At 55.3% G+C, this 20,412-nt stretch overlaps 2 protein-coding genes across 3 annotated transcripts in view; one reads left to right on the top strand and one right to left on the bottom strand.

The window, feature by feature from the left end:
• The first annotated feature begins 3,772 nt into the window (after positions 1-3,772).
• Positions 3,773-9,839, top strand: HAPLN3 (hyaluronan and proteoglycan link protein 3). Of its 2 annotated transcripts, none has more exons than XM_074601267.1 (5): positions 3,773-3,857; positions 5,426-5,579; positions 5,853-6,224; positions 7,276-7,578; positions 7,769-9,839. In XM_074601267.1, exons 2-5 carry the CDS (start codon positions 5,453-5,455, stop codon positions 8,047-8,049), a joined length of 1,083 nt encoding a protein of 360 aa, XP_074457368.1. In that variant the 5' UTR covers positions 3,773-3,857; positions 5,426-5,452; the 3' UTR covers positions 8,050-9,839. The 2 variants fall into 2 exon arrangements, with proteins under 2 accessions (XP_074457368.1, XP_074457369.1); XM_074601268.1 differs by having other exon boundaries at positions 3,775-3,857; positions 5,423-5,579.
• The window catches only part of ACAN (aggrecan), a 52,563-nt gene continuing 41,957 nt past the window's right edge, over positions 9,807-20,412 (bottom strand). Inside the window, exons 15-20 of the mRNA XM_074601265.1 lie at positions 16,083-16,196; positions 13,221-13,379; positions 12,652-12,734; positions 12,160-12,304; positions 11,495-11,677; positions 9,807-10,020 (exon numbers count right to left, since the gene is read on the bottom strand). Of these exons, the coding sequence (XP_074457366.1) occupies positions 9,932-10,020; positions 11,495-11,677; positions 12,160-12,304; positions 12,652-12,734; positions 13,221-13,379; positions 16,083-16,196 (773 nt within the window). The 3' untranslated portion in view covers positions 9,807-9,931. The remainder of the gene's footprint in view (positions 10,021-11,494; positions 11,678-12,159; positions 12,305-12,651; positions 12,735-13,220; positions 13,380-16,082; positions 16,197-20,412) is intronic.

Below are 20,412 nucleotides of genomic sequence, written 5' to 3'. Positions count from 1 at the left end.
GGGTTGTTGGTTTGGCTGCTCTTTGTCTCCCTGAAAGCCACCTCCCAAAGCCCGGCAGGTCTGGCGAGCCCCCAGGATCCCCTCTGAGACCCCAGCCTCTTTCATCCTGGGGGCTACTGGCTGCCATGCTGTCCCCACACCTCTCCTGCTGTCACAGACCCTCCTTAGCTCCCTTCTCTGCCCAAAAAACGGTACCAGGGCTTTGTGCATCTTCCCTGCTGCCTCCGCCCCATTGCAGCTGCCGGAGCCTGTGCTCGCAGCTGCTCAGGCGCAGCGGGATGGGACTTGGGGAGGGGAAGCCGCTATTAGCACCCCACGCCCTGCGTCTCCTCCTTTGGCTTTGATCCTGGAGCAAATCCTCCAGCTTAGAGCAAAAGCGGCTCTTTCACCCCAGTGCGCACCCGGGGTGGGCAGGAGCTGTGGGTTTTGCCAGGGCTGCCTGCGGGGATGCTCCTGGCAGAATCGCCCAGGAAGGGTGGGGGGACGGATGCTGCTGGAGCAGGAATGTCCTGCATTGAGGATGGGGTCCCTGGCAGGGAAGGAGCACTGGGGTGAGCAGGACAAAGGAGCTTTTCTCCTCCTCAGAGTCTTCTGCCACACTGGGAAAGGACCCCTGAGGTCGGCACGAATGGCCCAGGGCCACCTGCATCCCACCGCAGCTATCGCAGCCCTGGACAACCTCCGTGCACCTTCCCGCTGCCAGCAGTGCTGTGCTTGGCCATGGATCCTGTCCCCGGCCCCTGCCTGTGGGACCTGCCTGGTCCTGTGCGTGCCAGCCCTGGGCACCAGAGAGGCTGGGGGGGGTGCTGCCAGAAACCGGGCTGAATTCATTCTGGCTGTGGCTGCTTGGTGACAAATAGCAGCCACAGCTAGAGCTGGGGACGGGAGGGACAGTCAGCCCCATTCACCTCCAGACGTGCCACCCTTATCGCCGGGAAGCTGGGGCAGAGATAAGAGCAGCTCTGAGTCCGGCCAAGAGAGCCCCGAGCCAGGGGCACGGCAGAGGCTCCATGGGGAAGGTGATGGGAGCAGATGCTGTGTGTTGGAGCAGGGGATGCATCCTCAGTGCTCGGCCACTGCTTCCCCCTGCCCATTGCCACCCCCCCAGGCCAGACCTGCTGATGGATGCTGAGCCCCTTCCCAGCTCTGTCGTGTTTCCTTCCTCCTGCCGAGCTCCAGACTTGGGGGTTTGCGAGGGCCAGGGTGCCCTCCACCCCAAGCACAGCCCTTCACGGCTTGTCCCCATCCCTCGGATGCTCTTCCCGGACGCGGCTGGGTTGCTGGGACAGCAGGAAGGCTGGGAGGGCCGTCACACTGTGGCTGTGGCACCCCGCTGCCTGCTGACTCGGCTGCCGGTGCTGCCAGCTGCCCACGAGCCAGTTCCTCAGGAAGCAGCCATCAGGGAGAGCATCCTCCTGGCTCCACCTGGAAAAGCCGGCACAGATCACCGCCTCTTCCATCCCACTAGGAATGTGGGTTTTCCTCCCCAGTTTGAGCTTTGGGCAACAGGTTCCCGCTGGAATCGTCCCGCGCAAGCGGCATTTCAGTGGGAAATCTACCCGGTGGGGCCACGGCAGAGCTGTCAGCTGCCGGCTTTGAGGCGGGGAAGACAGGGATGACATTTTTATGGCTCCCATTCAACGAAAATCGCAGCCAGCCCTACACACGTGCCCTAAACACGTGCTCCCAGGTCAGAGCTACCCTGATTCTGCATAGCCTCGCTCACCCTAAAACCCACAAGTCCCACCCAGGGTCCCCCTCAGGGAAGAGAAAACAAATCTGGGATCATCCCTGAAAGATCCAAAAATAGGGTGAGAGGTGAGAGGGAGCAAAGGGGTGTCCTCCTTCCTCCGGGGGTGCCGGTGGCTGGATCCTTCCCCGTGTTGCCTGCTCCCCAGGAGGAGGTGGAGGGTGTCATTGGCCACCTCCAGACAAGAGCCGTGGCCAAAAGTGAGCCATGAGCTGAAGAGAGATGCACAAAAGCATCTCCCCTTCCCCGCTGCGGCTCCCCTCGAGCCAGGCAGAGGATGGCTCCTGGCAGGTGCTGTGCACAAGCAGCACAGGCAGCGCAGGGCACCGTGTGGCTTATTCCTCGGCTCTGAAACAATGGGGCGGCCACGTCAAGGAGCAGCGTTCCATGATGAGGGTGTCTGTCTGTCCGCACAGCCACCAGGGTGGAGAGGACCATCCCGATCACTGTCTCACTGGGACATGGACAACTTGGGCAAGCAACTGCCGGGGGACACTGGTGGCCAGCATACAGTTGGGATGCAGTCAGGATGTGTCTGGGATGCAGCCAGGATGCCATCCCACCACCTGCTTTGGTCAGAGGGCAGGGCTGGGGTCCCCGGGGAGCCTTGGTCGGGATGCTGGCGTGCAGCAACCCCATGCCATCATGCTGAGAGATGTAATCGCCCCTCCATTGTGGGCTGCTGAGCAGTCTGCTCCGGGCAGGCAAGCAGGCAGCGTGCCCGGCCGTCACGCTCCTGTGTCCCTGAGCAGCCCAGCCCTCCTGTGTCCCTCCTCGGGGAGGGCTGGCAGGCCCCGAAGTGTGGCTGTGCAGGGAGAAGGAGAGCAAGGAAGAGCAGTGCCACCAGACGCCAGGTCCTGCAGCCATCCCTGGTCAGGGCTTCCCATGGGGGACGGGGGCTGCTGGGCCGGCGCTGGCGGCAGATAACGCCGTTTCCGTGTCGGCTGCTCCCTATCAGCGTGGTGGCGGCGGGCAGACGAGATCGCACCCCAAGCACGCCGTACCGGGGGGGCCTTCGGGAAGGGGTCCTGGCCCCCTTCAGCCCACAGCCAGCCTCGGTGCAGTTTATTTTTACACGAGTTGTTTTCTTTCCGGCTTGATGCCGTCCTGCGCGGCGGCAAGAGCCGGACCAGGGCCCCTGTGCCTCATTTCCTTGCCATAAAACAACAAAGCGGGGGGCGAAGCGGCGCGCTGGGCTGGGGCGGCGGGTCACCGGGTCAGGGCACACGCTGCTCCCTGGTTCCTCCATGTGCTCAGCCCCACTGGCCACCCCTGGACCGGCATCCCCTGGCCGTGCTGCCCTTCCTGAAGGCTTGGTGTGGGTCTCTCAGAGCCGGGGTTGCGTGTCTGTGTGCCGGTGGGAGCTGGCATGGAGGGCATCACCCAGGTCTAGGGATAATGCCTCCTCAGATGGGTGCAATTGGGCACCCTGAAGCTTTTTCCCTTGTTTCTGTGCCTCTGCTTTGCCCCCACGGCCTCAAGCAGACCCGGAAGATGCTGAACCCTGAGGCTCAGCTGCCTCCCCTGGACCCCAGAGCAGGCAGACACTGCCTCCACATCCCAGGCATAGACCACCCTCCACTGCAGCCCTCCCGTCCCGAGCTGCTAGTGCCCACAGTGCTCCTGCCCACATGCGTGCTCAATGTCACCATCGCCTGGGCACCACTGCCAGTCCACCCACTGGGACGTGGGACAAGGGGTGGCTCTCCTCCCCCTGACCTGTGGCTTCACTGGGGCTTTGCATGGTGCATCATGGGGTCCCACCAGCCCTGACTGGGCACCCCGCTGCCCGCCGCTCTGCTCTCCGAGCTGGGGGCAATGCTGGCAGCTGGCACATCACAGATGAGGCACGCAAGCAGCTTGCGGGCAGCGTGCGGGCAGCGTGCGGGCGCATGGCGAGGCCATTGCCTGGGCACGGCAGGCAGGCGGGGGGCCGGGGACACCCACCCCAGCTCTGGGCTGCGAGCAGGGGGTTGGGAAAGGCGTGTGTTTCCCTTTAAGAGGCAGGACCTGGAGCTGCTTCCTCTCAGCCCTGCAAGAGCCCTAAACACAGTGCATCTGCCTGCAGCCTGCCCGCACGCCTGCCTGCAGCCTGCCCGCAACCAGCGTGAGTGGGGCTTGGCTCCGGAGCCGGGGCTGGGGAGGGCTGGCACCCCGGGGTGGTGGGCACACAGCTTGCCGGGGAGGGCAGGGAGGGATGGCATCGCCATGGAGGGTGCCGGGCATCACCCTGGAGGATGCTGGGCATCACCACGGAATGTGCCAAGCATCGCTACGGTGGGTGCTGCAGCACGATGCTGACCGCCATCGCAGTTGAGGATGCCGGGCCCTCCCAGCATGTCACTGCAACGCTGGGCTCTGGGGGGTGGCTAGGCACAGGGGGACCAGAGCTGGTGGCCCCCCAGACTGAGGTGTGAAGCTGCCGGTGCCTCGAGCCCGCCCTGCCAGGCGTGGGCAGCACGTGGCCGTGTGCCTGCCAGGCTCCGGTGCCTGCGGCACCATGCACTGCTGCCACCGGGCTACCGAGGCGGCACTGGCCATCGAGAGGGTGCACCCCGTGCCCTCCAGCACCGACGCCACGGACCTCAGAGGATGGCAAGTGTGGGCTGCACCCCACAGGAAGGGGAGCAGGGGCACCGACCGGGGAGGAGAGCCCGGGAATGAGCAACCCATGGTGAGAGCAGCCGGTTGCCCACCCCCGTCCCCAGAGACCACCGCTGTACGCCGTGTCGGACCCTGCCGGGGGTGAGCACCCGCTCTGCCACAGCCCCCTGGCCTGGGACACCTTTGCAGGCACTGGTAAACCTTGTCTAAGCAGGGGGCATGGATGTCAGATCCCTCCCAGGTTTGGAGGGGGGCTACCGGAGGCTTGCCGGGTTCCGGGCCCCCTCTGCCGGCTCCGGGAAAGTTCGCAAGCTGGCAAATACTGCTTCGAGCCGCCCTGGGTGAGCCCCATGCAGGGCACCCTTGGTTGCTTGGGGCACCCAGAGCTCGGGGCAGCGTGGGTCTCCGGTGCCGTGGGGCAGCCGGGCTTCCCTCCACCCAGAGGACCTGGTCTGGGAGTGAAACGTGTTGCACGGGATCAGCGCCAGCCACATCTGCGGTGCAAAGCGTCTGCCCCGGGTTGGAGCCAGGGGTCCTCCGGCAGGCCGGCTGGGTGCCGCCGCGCTTTGTCCGGTGCCCGGGCAGCGGAGGCAGCCCCGAGCTCTCTCCTCCCCGCCTCGGCTGGGCTACACGCTCGGCTGCCTCTGTAAACCGAGCTTGCGGCTTGCAGCGGGGCTCGGCCACTTCTCTCCCCCCCACACCCTCTACGTGATGTTTTCCCAGTGCTCCCTGTTCAAAGGATGCCCTGGGATCCTGTTTCCCCCGGCTGCCCTGTCCCAGGCTTGGTCTCAGTTTCCCTCTCCGGGCTGGCTGCTCTGTGATCCCCTCGGTGGGATCCCAGGCGGGAGGATGAGGATGGAGGGGACTGGGAGCCCCAGTTGTGGGGCAGGTCTGGGGGTACGGCTCAGGTTGTCTGCGCCCTCCCCTGCGGGCAGGCGAGCCACTCTGCCAGCTATTCCCACTGCTCTCCTTGCATGCCTGTGATGGGGTTTGCCTGCTGCCGTGTGCCAGGAGTGCTGGGGCCCTCCTGGCTATTTTGGGGTGTTACCGCAGACCTTTCCCCCTCAGCAGCTCAGGGTTCAGCCTCGCTCCCCTGCCATGCTGCTGCTCCTGCTGCTTCTGGAGGCCACCCTGCTGCAGCTGGCCAGTGGCTTCCATCGCCCTTTCTACAACGGCTTCTACTACAACCACCTCATGAACGACAAGGGCAACGGGCAGGAGGAAGGTATATCGGGGATTGGCAGGGGTGGAGGTCGGTGCAAGGGCCTGAAGTCCCCCCTTTACCTCTGGGATGTTGCTGGGACCCATCTCCTGGGGGGGATGTGGACCCCAGAGGAGCAGGCGGGGGTGCTCCAGGGATGCTCTGTGAATGCTCATGGGATGCTCAGGGAGAAGAGGTGGCTGGAGGGAGGGAGCAGAGTGTCTGCAGGGAGATTTGGGGACACTGCCCAGCCCTGGACCCTGACCCACAGTTCACACCTTCCCTCCCTGTCCCCAGTGGATTACTTCAACGGGGCCAAACTGGTGGTAGAGACCTCCAAAGACCCTGTCTACAGCTCCAATGGCGCCAATGTCACCCTGCCCTGCCACTACCATTACGAACCTGACATGGAGGCCAAGCCCAAGATCCGCATCAAGTGGTCCAAGCTGCGGGATGACTACACCAAGGAGCAGGATGTGCTGGTGGCCATCGGCAAGACTTACATGGCCTTTGGGGACTTCCAGGGCCGTGCTCACCTCCGCCAGGTCAGCCGGCGGGAAGCCTCGCTGGTCATCAGCGATGTGCGCTTGCAGGATGATGGCAAATACCGCTGCGAGGTCATTGATGGGCTGGAGGACGAGAGCGACGTGGTGGACCTCCAGCTGCAAGGTGGGGACCGCCTGAACCCCTGTGCCAAGCCAGTGAGCCTGGCCTTCCCGTGGCACCCTTTCCTTGGGGCAGATCACAAGGCAGGGGCGTTGGGGAGTCCAATCGTGGGCAGAAAGGGGCTGGGGTGCTCAGTGTGATGGGGTGTTTGCTTGGGGTGGTGGCTTGGGGCCATCTGACTGTGGGGACTCAGCAATGAGTAAGCCCAGCGCAGCCTGCCCAGCCGGGATGCTGGGGATGCTACTGTGGAGTCAGAGTTGGGGGTGACCCCGTGGCCGCAGTGTTTCCTGCCTCTTCCCACTCTTCTTCCTCCCATCTGCCTCCTCCTGTCTTCCCGCTGTGCTGCACCATGTGCAGCCGCCCCCTCGCCTCCCAGGTCTGAGTGTCCCCATGAATCTTGTGATGAATCTTGGTGACTGGTCCAACCCCTCTTGCTCACTTGCCATTGAGGACCTGACTCAGTCCCAGCTCCACTGCCAAGCCCAAAGCAGGGGAAAGGTCCCCCTTGCTGGGCCCCTGCCCACCCCCTCAGCCCCTGGCCCCTCCCTTTCATGGTGGCTTGTCCCCTCTGAACCCTGTGACTGTGGTCCATGGAGGTGGTGCACATATTCCCGTGGTCCATCTATCCCTGTGACAGTGTTCCATCCATCTCCATGTTGGTGGTCCAGTGTCCTGGGATCATGGCACATACACCCCCATGATGCTGGTCCTTGTGTCCCTGTTCCTGTAGCTGGTGCATCCCCATGACAATGGTCTGTCTGTCCCCACAGGGGTGGTCCATGTCTCCCTGGGACCATGGTCTGTGTGTCCCCAGGACTGTGGTCCATGTGCCCCTGTGCCACCAGATGTCGCTGGCAACTTGCCGCTGGCGGCTGCGTGGGGGGAGCAGCCCTGTCCCTGCCTGCCTGAGCCTCGGGCTGTGCCACCCTGGGGTGGTCCCTGTCGTAGAGCCTGAATTTGGGTTGGGTCGGGGACCCCTGTGGCTCCTGCCGGGGCTGGACTCGGGGTGGGTGGGCTGCCTGCAGAGCCGGCTGAGTGCCCCGTCTGCCCCCAGGCATCGTGTTCCCCTACCAGCCTCCCCGCGGGCAGTACAGACTCAACTTCCACGAAGCCGAGCAAGTGTGCCAGGAGCAGGGCGCCATCCTTGCCACCTTCAACCAGCTCTTCCAGGCCTGGAGCGAGGGGCTGGACTGGTGCAACGCGGGCTGGCTGGCTGACGGCACCGTGCAGTACCCCATCCGCCTGCCCCGCAAGCCCTGTGGTGGGCTGCACCTCGCCCCGGGCATCCGCAGCTACGGCCCACGCCACCGGCACCTGCACCGCTTTGATGCCTTCTGCTTCTCCTCCGGACTCAGAGGTGGGTGCTGGGCCAGGGGCTGGGGGGTGGGATTCTGGGGAAGGTGCTGTGCTCGATCAGCGGCATCCCATGTCCTCCCTCCCCCTTTGGGCACAGGGCTCAGCCTGGGTGGGGATGCTCCATGCAGGGATGCTCCAGATGGGGATGCTCTGGATGATGCTCAGCACTGATGCTCTCCTCTCCCTCCTAGGAGAGGTTTTCTACCTGGACCACCTGGCCGGGATGACGCTGGAGGAGGCCAAGCAGAGCTGCCAGGATGCGGGGGCTGAGATTGCCCGGGTAGGGCAGCTCTACTCTGCCTGGAAATTCCTGGGACTGGACCGCTGCAATGCTGGCTGGCTGGCAGATGGCAGCGTCCGCTACCCCATCACAAAGCCCCGGGCCAACTGTGGCCCCGCAGAGCCCGGTGTCCGCAGCTTCGGCTTCCCCAGCAAGGGCAGGTTTGGGGTCTTCTGCTACAAGGAGAGATAAGGAGCTGGGAGTGCTCCTTGGCCGGAGGATGTTTCCAGCCTGACGGTGCCTGGCGTCAGGTGTTTCCTAGGGCTGTTTTGGGGGTGACTGGGGGGGAGGTGGGTTGGAGGGGAGGCTTCTTTTTGTTTTATTTTGTTTCCTTCCTTTATATTTTCCACATCTTGCTGAGCAGCTGGCACACGCAGCTGCTTGGGGCAGTGTGGGACTGTCCCTGGCATGGGCTGTGCATGAGGACGATCCCCATGGGCTGCTGCCACCCCGGCTTGGTCCCTGCTACCCTGTGGGTCGTGGCCCCTTCCCACCGTGGCAGCACGTCTCCAACATCCACCTGCCCTTCCAGGCTGGTCCTGCCCCTCAGCTCATGGGGCAGGAGTGAGGTGAGCCTGGATTTGGCCAGAGGCAGAGAGTGGGTGTCTCCGTTGCATCCTGGCCCCTCTTCCAGCCCCGTACCCGTCCTGCTGAAGGATACCATTGTGCCTGTCCCTGTGGGAGTGCCAGTGCCTTATCTCCATGCACTCCTTGCCCAGACTCCACTTGAACTCTGGTGCCTTCTTCTTCGAGCATTTGGTTGTGAAAAGATGTATTTTCCTGGACCTCTTTAATAAATCCGTGGAGAAAGCCCTGGAGCGACGTGGCTGTGTCCCCATCTCTGTCCCAGTACGAGAGAGGGGTCTGCCATGGAGAAAGGATTTGGGGATTCCTGGCTTGATACCCAGGACTGTCTCATCCTTGGCTGAGCATCATCTCATCGCTGCTGGCTCAGCCCTGCTCCTGCAAGGGTCCCCATGCTCCCTCATTAATGAATGTTAATAAACTCCCTGGGTGTCACGACTGAGAGCTGCAGGGTGAAGCAGTTCCTGCTGGCGATGGGTTTGAGATGGGTTTTGGGCATGTGGGTTAACCCCCTCCCAGGGTGAGAGCTGAACAGGGCGGTGATGTCCCACCCCAGGGGCCTTCTTCGGTTGGGGCTTGGGAACCACCCCCCCAACACCACCGTTGTCCCCAGGGCTGCACCCTTGGGTGCTGGCTGGGGCTGAGCCCCCTGTTTGGGCTTCCCTTCCTTCCCTGCTGCCTTGCCATGGGAAGAACAACCCCCCCCCCCGCCCACACAGACACCCCCCTTTCCCCCCAAAAAACCAACGCTGAGAAACTGCCTGTTCCGATTTCACTCTCTTTATTATTTATCATTCTTTCAAAATAGGATATGTTCAAAAATATAAATAGGTGCAGGGAACGCTGGTGCCCCGCACGGTCCCCTGGAAAGAGCACGTCGTCCCGGGATGGGCGTTGAGCCACAGGGGAGGCGGCGGGGAAGCAGAGAGGGGCCGCAGCCCCCAGCGCCCGGGTCCCGGGTCTCAGCATCCCTTCGCCTCCCTCCTCCCACAGCTCCTTCCCCCGCAGCCCCCTCGCCCTCCCCACCCGCCCCGACGTGCTGCAGCAGTAGGAGGATTCTGGAAAAAAAAAATAAAAATAAAATAAAACCCCAAAAGGTGCTGTTCACCCCGGAGATTAAATAACAGAAATAATTACATTGTTCGTGGATAAAATCAGGAAAAAATAATCATCTTTATTATTTAACTTAACCCCCTGCCCTCTGCAAACCCACCCCCCTCCCTGTCCCCGAAGGCACGAAGATAATTGGAACCGGACGGTTAGTAAAAATGCTGAGATCTAATTCACTTTGCTTTGGTGCTTGGAAAAACATTAATTTTTTTTTTTATATATATACACAAAGGTGGGTTTGTCTTTAATATAATTTTTTTTTTCCTTATATGACAAAAAAAGCAACAAGAAGAAGAAGAAGAAATCGACTCTGTTAATATAACTGTTCTGTTAAAAATCTCTCTTTCTCGCTTTCCCCCCGGGTCTCTCTGGCCCCACTCTAATGGGTGGGTCTGTGCACGGCTCTGCCGCTGGGTCTCGACCGGCTCCTGGGGCTCCTCTTGTATAGCCTGCGCTGGTAGTTGGAGGCTGCGGAAGAGGGAGGAGAAGAAAAGGCACCTTGTTAGCAGGAGCCGGGACAGAGACGCTGCTTGTCCCGCGCTGGCCGCCCTGGCCCCCAGTTCCCTGGAAAAACACGGGCAGCCGCAGGCAGCGCTGCCCGGCGGGCGGCTGTGCGTGCCCCGGCGCCAGCCTGCCTGCCCACCGACAATCCTCCCTTCTCTCGTCCCTGCAGCTGGGGTCTGCTTCACCCAGGGGTGAAGGTGCCCAGTGCCTACCAGGAGCCTGGGCAGGAGCATCCTTTCCGTGGATGCTTGTCCCATCCTTTCCCTATGGCCGGCCGGGAGGGCAGCTCTGCTAATGGGGTGGGCATGGGGTCTGCTTCCCCATCTCCCCCGCTGTCCTGCCGGTCCCGCCCCCCCCAGTGCCCTGGGACAGGGAGGGAAACTTCCATCAGCAGTGGGATGGGCTCAGGGCACAGGAGGGGAAGCAGCCCCGTCTGGCTGGCAGGGACAAGGTTTCTGCCTGATCTTTGCTGCCAGTCTCCCTTGAAGGTGACACCGCTCCGGTGCGATATTTCCATGAGGGTTTTGATGGAAGAGGCAAAAACTGGTCGGGAACAATCTAGGTCCCTTGACCGCTGGTGGTCCATGCCAGGAGCAGCCTGCAGCTCTCTGGATCCACGGCAGAGCCAAGGGAGTCTGTGGCGTGGTCCACACCACACAGACACCTCCTCCATCCCTCCTCCTTCCACCTCCTCCCTGGGGTGGAGGTTTGTCTCTTAAGCCCATATCGACTTTCCCTGGCCGTGGGACTGTTGCTTGAGCTGGAATTGCCCAGCTGGACCAGAACCTGGCAAGGAGGCCACTGGACAGATGTGATTTGGATGAGGCCAATGAAATTATTGGGAAGCTGCAGGCTAGCAGGGATGGGACAGGGGTGTAGGCAGGCCTGGGAGTGGGCTGGGACGCCAGTGGGAGAGGGCTGGCTGCCGCCAGCTGGAGGCCTGACAGGAGAAGGGTCAGGAGCCCAGCCCTGTCCCTTGGCTTAGCTCTGCCGCAGGGCTCCTGTCTGCTCCCCAGGCAGGGGGATGCTGGGGAAGGGCTCGGGAGGACCAGAGCTCCCCCATCCTATTCTCTCTGCTGATGCAGGTCGTGCCAAAACTCACCCTTTCAGAAGGCATTTATTTTTCTTTCCTTTCGTTAAGTAGCCTGGGTCTTTGGTAAGATCTCTGTAGCCCTTTTCTGGCTCTGGACCTGCCCCTACCCCTGCCTGGGCTGCCCCTCCAGCCAGCCCCCGTGGTCCACATCTGCTCAGAAGATGCCACCTCCCACGGCCCCATCATGGGGGAGCTTTCAACAAGTCAAGGGGACCAAGATGTCCCCTTCTGTCCGTCTCGGAGCTAACCTGCACCCTGAGATGATAGCCCCCTCATTCCCAGCTGCTTTTCCCCGCTGCAGGGATGCATCAGTCCTAACACGAAGGCAAAGGGGACAAGACGTACGGTTTATGCAGGATATCCGCGGCTCCTCCCACTGCCCATTGGGCTGGCACCGGATTGTGGGCACGTGGCGCTGGATGTAGCCTTGGTTGCACTGGTACCGCACCATGGAGTTTATTTCATAGCGGTCCTTCTTCCGGCCAAAGGTCCTGGCGTTCTCCACCACAGGGGGGTCCCCACAGGCCACTGCAGGAGATGGGCAGAGACATGGAGAGCTTGAGGAGTCCTGCCTGTTTGAGCGGGCAGTTCCTGCCTGCCCAGCGCGGGATGGGTATGCATAGCCTCATCACTCCTCCCGCGCATAAAACCTTGAATCCCTTTGAGATTGCCTCTGTCCACAAAATTTAGGGGCGGGAGGATACATCACACAAGCCGCTTGCGTCCATGGGAGGGCATGGTCCTGGTGCGCAGGAGTGATGCTGCAGCCAGGGTATGGCTCTGCCTGCAGACGTGAAACCCCATCCTTGGTGGCTCGACCTATTTGTCTACAAGCCCTTGGCAAACTTTCTCCTAGAGCCTTGGCCAACATCTACTGTTACTTCCTTCTACCTCTTTGACCACCCTTTGCAGTGACAAAGCCCACATTCATGTGCACTGGGGGCTCCACTCCAGCCCCACAACCTCTGCCTGGGCCCCCTGTCCTTGCTGGTGCAGCGCAGGGTTCTGACCTGTTCCTTTCTTGCAGGTGAAAGGGAGGTGATAGTTGCAGGGAACGTCGTTCCATTCGCCTTGCTCGTGCCAGATCATCACAACGCAGTCCTCACCCGCCGCAAAGAAGTTATCGGGTTGGTTGGGCCGCCAGTTCTCAAATTGCTGCAGAGAGAGGAAAGCCCTTCTCCTAAGGCTGAGCCCTCCCCTCTCCTGCTGTCATCTTCATCCTTGCTGCTGCCTCACCCATGCATCTCACCATCAGAGACCATGGGTTCCCAGCACTGCTTCTACAGTGGTTATTTCTATTGCGATGGTGCCCAGGAGCTTAGTTGACCATCTTTACTAGAGGCTTGGAAAAACCATGAGCCTTATAAAGTTTAGGGCTGCCTCCACTCAATTCCCAACCCAAGCACTCAGCATGGAACTCATGGGGCTCTTCCCACCCAAGCGAACCTCTTCCTCCCGCCCCAAAAGCCAGTGCCTGCTGGTGGCATGGGCTGCAGACTCACCAAGGAGTGCCCATCGGACCAGCGAAAGTCGTTCTCCACAGCTCTGTCACTGAGGCCGATCCATTGGTAGTCTTGTGCGTGGCCTAGAAGAGTGGAGGAGGAGAGAAGTGTGGGTCGTGGTTCCCCTGCACCTTGTTAAAGTGTTTCTTTGCCATCTCAGCCATCTCTGGCCCTGGACCCTCTGGGACATTGGGCTCCTTCCCAGCCACTAGCCCCTGGTGTCCTTTTTTTCCCTGCATCGTGCTTGTCCATCTCCCTCCCCACTCAACATGGAGCCACCCGCACTGGCACGGGTCACTGCGCTTTTTGCAGCAAGTGATCATCTTGTGAACAAGCCACATCAGCAACCTGGTAAGAGCAAAGATCTGTCCTAGCCAAGAAAGGGCCCTCTTCCGTCTCATGGCCGGACAGCTCTTCCTCTCCCATGCAAGGACGAGGCCTCCTTAAGAAATATCTGAGCACTACTGGGGGAAATTGTGGTTTTTATATAGTTTTGGATACATCTGCCCATAGAGTGAGAGTCCAAAGGATGGACCCTTGCCCAGTCTCAGGCTTCCCTCAGCACTCACTGTTCACAAATTCTTGCTCCTCCGGGGTGATGATACTGCTCAGGTGGGCTTGATGCTGTCGGCATCTGGTCTCTGCATCCATCCAAGTCTCCCGCTCTTCAAAGTGCCTGTAGCAGTGGCCCTGGAACTTGATCCATCCTTCCTCACAGTTTTCCAGGTCTGAAACACACAAAGGAGGGATGAAAAGGAGTTGGTGCACGAGCCTGGAAGTCTTCCAACTCACCTCTTCGCAGCTCATGCTCTCATGGCATAAGACAACACATGTCCACTTCCACTAAAAGGCAAAACCTGACACTGTTGCCTGTGGGAAATCCTAGGGAAAACAATCAGAAGGCATCCAAGGCACATGCAGAGAGGGCAGCCTGTCTTGAAGACCCCGTGTTTGCAGTAATGTGACCAGTGCTACTAGAAGACGAGAGATACAAACTTATTCCTGAGCAATTCGATCCCCGTGTCGTGTTCCTGGACTTTGTTTTTGAGGAACTGACCAAGCAAGAACCCCTCTCTTCCCACTTGTGCTGGCCTGCTGAGTTTTTTTGCTTTGGAAAGAAACTCCAAAACCTGAATCCAGATGTCCAGAATCAACATGTATATGTTGAAAAGGAAAGAGGGAAGGAGAGCCCAGGTTCAGGTGGTCGCATTGCTTGGTGTGGTTCTGCGGCTTTTGAGGAGAAGCAAGTCTACCAAGGCAGAGGCCGGAACTTACCATGGTGGAGAGACAAAATGAAATCTCAAGGAAAAAGCTTGGAAGCTGCTAGAGAAGTATGAAAATTTCTCAACTTTTCAGAATATCTTTTACCATCTGAGAAACACTGAAGACTTGAACTCATTAATTAAAATAAATGGAACTACAGATGGAGGAGAGCAGAGGCGAATGGAGAAGCCACCAGAAAAGACCTTCAGCAGCTCCCATGCAATGCAACACCACACGTGTGCTCTATGGGACTTAAGGAAACAGAAAAAGAAATGTTTTTAATCTCTGCCTTTCAGATGGCCGATCTACCATCCTTTCTCAGGCACTTGTTCTTGGAGTAGTGGGCTTTCATAAGTCTTCATGCTCTCTCCCCTTCCATTAAGGGTTTCTGTACTCAGTTTCTTTCTTCTGTTGTTAAACTTGGTAGGTCAAAGCGCTTGTCACCTTCAGTCACACTAGTTCCTCCTAATCCACTGTTCTGGTGTTCTTCCAGCTGGAGATTGCAGATACTTTGTTGGGAGGGTTGGTAGTTAGTTGAGGCATTAGAAATGTTTTCCACTTTCTTCAGCAGTTCAAATGGATTATCTGTAAGTAGCTGAAGCTCTAAGGATTCTTGGTCTTTCCAGGCCGATCACAAAGCAGAGAACATGCTTTTGAGATTTAAGACTTTTGAGATTTAAGACTTCTTTCCAGAAGCTTCAACACCACCCCTTGTAATCACAGCCTGGGGATGGGACAGCACATGGCACGGAACATCAGCAGGACATTTCTTAGGAGAAAAGCCACTCTTTCTTACATAGCTGTTACTTATGGGGAAATACGACAACAATCGTTTTGGAAAAGAATGACAGAAATCTTGTTCCCCAGTAGGGACACTGTTGAGGTGGCAAGAAGGAGTGGCTGTGTGCACAGATGGCAGAGCTCAACTATGGTGTGCTGTTGTCCTTGGAGACCAACAGAAAGGGTGGTCTGCCTCATGGGAATAATGAAGATCTACATTCCCCACTGAATTCAGGCACTGGCTTCCTCCTGCATCTCCCAGGCATCATGAGCCCACAAATAAGAGAAGAGAGGAAACTAACTCTGGCTTCGACCAAACAAAATCATAAGCAGCCGCAGGGTAGAAAGTCTCTTGTTGGTTTACAGGGATCTTCAACAACAGGTAGCAGGGATGGATAAATCCGGGGCTGATTAGGTGGCATTAGGAAAGTGATGATAAGAGAGCACAATTCCTGCCCAGACGTTCCAATGATCCTGAGCTTTCTTCTTATGGTCTATTCCATATGTTCATATGGGAAGCAGAAAGAGAGATGCAGAGAAAGGGCAGGGGAAAACCCAATATATATTATCATTACTCATGCCGAGGTGAAGAAGACACTGCAACCTTATTTCTCTTTTGTTTGAGCAAGGCAGGAAAGCTTCCCCTCAGATAAGCTGATAAAAGTTTGGACTTTGATCAGCTTTAAGAAAAAAACCCACCTTCTTTTTCTTTCCTTGTAGAAACAAAAAGAAGTATTAGTGCAGCTCAGAGTACCTAATTTTGATGGAAAAATAGGTCACTTCATGTTTTCTCAAAGATATACGTTCCCTGCTGATTTTGCGACAGGAGACCACATTGAAGAGGTGACAAAAGTGTCATGCTGTGTCAAATCGGTGGAAATTCCTGGAGTGAACAAGGCTTCTCTCAGCTGCATCTTCACAGAGAGAAACACAATCATTTTTCATGGCTCAGTTGAAGCATCCTTCCATGAAATTCCAGTCCAGCAGAGAAAGTTTGCCTGGGGTGAAGATGTACTTAGATGTTTTCCTACTGTTACAGATGAACAGAAAGACCCTTGACCCAAAGAGACAGTGACTTCTGTGATCAACATTGTTATGATCTGTATGGAGCTTCACCAGAGAAACTTAAAAAAGAAAAAGTTGAAGAAGAGACCAGAAACTCCTGCTTAGGAATCTTAGATGACATGGTGCTGTGATGAACAAACTAGTCAAAATATATAAGCAAAAGTCTCAAAGCTTTTCCCTAGTATATTTTAAGCTGCTATTAGAGGTTAGCTTACTGAGATGAGGACTGATGGGAGCACTTGGGATCAGCTTTTTGGTGGGGTAGGGTGGGAACAAGGTAGTGCAGCAGTTAGTAAGATTAGCTGAAGCTGGGTAGGCCGTACCGATCTCACACAGGTCCCCTCCGTAGCTGGGAAGGCATAAGCATTTGAAAGAGTCGATGCCATCAACGCAGGTAGCTCCATTCAGACAGGGGCTTGAGTGGCACTCATCAGTGTCTGCAAGAAATCAAGGGCTTCCATTAGGGCTCTGGGCAGACAACTCCACCAACAGGAGAATTTGTTTCCTTGCTTTTTTAGGAGGGAATATCAGTTGTTCTAGGGGAACTTGGGAGTTGCTAGGGTCTGATTTTAAACCATACTGCCACTGCTGCTGCTGGAAGAATGAAGGCAAGAGACCCAACCCACCCTACAAGGAAGGCATTGATTTTCTGTCACTTGATGGTTGAACACCGCTCTGAAGATATCAGTACAAGCTCAGAAAGATGTATCCAATACGCAACACTCAGTGTCTTTGGCAGCTGTGGTAACTCTTCCTTGTCTGCTGTCTCTGCCTGATGCATCAAACATGCAAACTTGTGTCTGTGTCTCCACCAGCGGTGGGTCTATGAGGAAGAACGTGGAATTCTCATAAGTGATGGAAACATCCTGAAATAGATCCCTATCTCCTAACCGGCCTTCCTGCTTGACGGTGCTCACTACTAGTTTCTTCCTAACCATAACTTATATGGAATCCTGGGACAAGAAATCTCTTCTCAATGAAGATGAAGAGAATGCAGAGAAGAAAATAAGTGGTTTCAAAGGTGGTTCAGAGTGCCTCAACCTTTTTCCTTTGAGGATCTTAGGCCTAGCTTTGGGTGCATCTTCCTTCGTGAAGAATACTGGAGTGCACTGCCATTTTCTTCAGACCTGTCCCCACTATGTTCTCTCTTGCTTGTGATGGGGCTGGAAGAAGCTGGTTCGTCTTTTTCAGCTGTGGATTCTGTCTTGGTGGAGAAAGGTCCTCTCAGTTTCCCATCTAGATAGAGCAGCCCTTCAGATCCTTTTTGCTTTAACGGAGTTGAGAAGAGAACTTGGTATGTGAAGAGTTTGGCGCTCAACTTTCTAATGTTTCTCAATTTGCTAATTAGCACAAGTCTGGGTAGTATATGCTACCATTTGGTAGCACTTCCATCCTCTGTCATCTTGGGGCAGAAGGAAGGAAATATAGATGCTCCAAAGAAGGCCACAGGTAGCCAGTTTGTGTCTATATATTGTAAAATCTATCTTGTGCTGTAAGTAAAAGCTCTTCTCCCAGTATGTTTCCAGACTGAGCCTTAATCCTACTTATTGAGCTTTGGAATCAGAAGACGAGTCATTCAGAATGGAAAGATTTCAGAGATGTTCAACTCAGAAACAAGGAGGAAGACTGAGGAAGAAAGCGGGAGTGCATCCATGCAGGTTAGGTTAAAAGATGACTGGTTAGATCCTCATGCGAGACGTTTCTCTCTTTCACACTCAGAAGAAATCTAAGGCTTTAAAAGTGCTGACTGACACTCCATGCTCTTCTTGTGGATGAGAGGGGTTAGTGAGGAAACATTCAAAGACAATAGACATGCTGGCTATGGAAATACCAGAACAACTCCCCAAGGTCTGTTCATCTTCTGGTTGGGGTATATTTGGTTGGATATTGTCTCCCTGCAGAACCACGGCCCAGCTGCTCAGTGTCCCCAGACATATAAGAGCAGATGCGTCTTATACCATGTGTGACTGTCTAGTTGCTCGGTGGCCAACATTTGATCCGTCAACTAAAAGTTGACGTGTTCTGTAATATGCCTAAGTGATGGAGAAAATTTTTTCTGACCTTGGATCGTAAATCCATTTGTGCTTTGGAGCATGAAGATTGTCATTTTAGTGTAGGCCGTACCACTGTGAGCAATGCAATTATTCCTCAGGTGTCTGATGAGTCTTTTACTCCAGTTTTGCAGTTCTTCTCCGAGGATTTTTTTCCTCTGGATTGCCCTTCTAAATGCTCATGAATGCTTTCTGGATTTCTTTGTTCACTGCAACATGAAGAGAATTCCTATTCTGTGACACTTAGAGACTTTCTGAACAAAATGGGGGTCACGGGCCTGGTAGAAGAAAGGAGCTGAACTTGGCTGACTATTGCTCATTAGTCACACTTGGAGTTCCTGGGAGATAGAGAGGATAAAGGAAAATGAGATATCCTGAGGGATGATTGTAACTCTAGAGGCCCCTTGGGCTTCCCAACAGCAGTGGCAGCAGAAGTTCATGTTGATTCCCATGGGCTCCAGCTGAACAAGTTAAGGCAAGGCTCTCCTTTGTCAGTTATGCTCCATGAAGTGGAAAGCATGCTGCAGAAGTGGGAACAAAGCACATATGACAGCTAAAGCAGAACATTTAGCAGGCCATAACGAGTCTTCAGCTGTCTTCAGCCACGTGGACCAAAACTTGGCATGTCCAAGATCTCTTCTGAGATGCAGGAGACCGGCTGTGAGTTGCCGTCTCTGGTCTTGGAGAAGGAGGGAGCAGGCACACACGTGCAAAGTCATTGCCACAAATTTACAGCTGGGAAATAACACCGGAACAGAATTTCCTTTTACAGCTATTGCATATAATACGATTGTACATATTATATATTCTGTAAAAACAAATCTCTGCACATAATATATATGTTATATATCTCTCCATACAGATACATATATATTTTTATGTATGACACATAGATAAAGGGTATGTACGCGTAGGTAGCGTTGGAAAAAAAATACAAGTGAGAGACAGACAGATTTCCTTCCCAGAAGCATGCTGCAAATGGCTGGAGAGAAGATGTTTTAAACACATGATGATCATAAACACCAAGCTCCTCCTTCAGCCCATTGGGCTGTTGGGGCAGGGACACCGTCTCCATCTGGATGTAGAATCCCGTCACCAAGCTGACACCAGGAAACTCAAACGTATCCGCTGGGTTGGAGGAAGCATTGCTGATTATGGTCCTCCCAGAAAACCTGGGTCTTGGAGGTCTTTGAGAAAAGTAAGTTCTAAACGGTAAAACTGGCAGCGATGTTGTCTCTGGAAACCGTGGCAAATCGGTTTGTGGGTGTTTCTAATATATCGCGACTAAGCCATTGGATTTATGGGAGGTGAGAACTCCAGTCATAAAATAAAATAAAATCCCATCTATCATGCAACGCTTGGCTGTTTTCTTCATAACCTTTTATATACCATAAATGTGTCCACTTCCACAGAGTTTAGAGCTAGGTGAGGTTAGTAAATCACTGCACACCTCTTCAGGCAGCTGAAAAGCTTGCGACACGATAGATGTGCCAGCTCTGCTCAGCCCGGAGCGAGCCCCTGCTTCCACGGCACCGGCTGCCAGGTACCTTGACACCCAAGGGTCTTACGCAGACGCGAGCTATTTATTTGCTTGGGTGAGCAGTCATGCAAAAAGTCGGCTCCGCTTTGAGATGCGGCTCAAGTGCTTATCAACCGACAAGAAGACAAGACTACTGCTATTATTGCCCAGCGCTAACAAAGGACAAGCAATGCGGCATGGGATGCAGAACAGAGGCAGCCTTCGCTTTCAAGGCTTCAGCTCTGAAACAAAGGCGTGGGGGGAGGGGGGGGGAGAAAATGCCTTGTGGTGCCAAAGAATAGGAAGCCCATTTAGAACATATTATTAACTCACTTCTGGAGGATAACGCAAAATTAGCAGCTCTTTAGAAGACTTTTCCTACTGCAGTTAATATTGCCCAGAAGTTGCAAAAGATTATTCAAATCTATTGTCACAACAATTTCTATTTTTTGCTGCTAACGGGACCTACGGTCGAACTTCTAGATTTTTATTTTTTTTAAAAATAAAACAATTAAAACAAAATATCCAATGTAAACAGGGTCTTGCATCTGGAAGATGTAAACTGTTGGCTGGAGAAAGTAAAGGGGAGTTACATAGCTACAATGCAAACTTCGAATTTGTTTCACCATTTTCTTCCTAAGATTTCTTTTACATTGCCAGATACATACTATATTTAGTCGGAATTATTTTCTTTTGGTGCAACTGAACACAACATCAGTATTCTCCCAATGCCTTTGAAAACAATTTGCTGCACTAGATCATGGAAACTGGAAAGAGAAATCCTTTAGAAATGAAAGAGAAATAGATTGGTCCTGGTTTAGCTCAGAAGGCAAACGGCATGCAAAAATGAACACACAGTGTCAGTGGTGAGAAGGAAATGCTTTTAAAATCCTCCATCCCAAGCTAAGAATACAATACTAGAAACAGTCCTGACACTTTTTAAAGTAATAAATACAGTCTGTGCATTTCTCTCAATGGCAGCCTGTATGGAAGATGAGCGAGGACACCCGTTGAAAAGGTCAGCTTTGTGCTTGAAACACCTACTAAGGAGAAGCAGCTTGTGACCAGAGAGGATGCTATCGC

The sequence above is a fragment of the Larus michahellis genome, chromosome 9, assembly GCF_964199755.1.
Source record: "Larus michahellis chromosome 9, bLarMic1.1, whole genome shotgun sequence".
Taxonomy (NCBI): Eukaryota; Metazoa; Chordata; class Aves; order Charadriiformes; family Laridae; genus Larus; species Larus michahellis.
The sequence above is the reverse complement of the archived record's forward strand: the minus strand, read 5'-3'. Positions and strand labels throughout refer to the sequence as shown.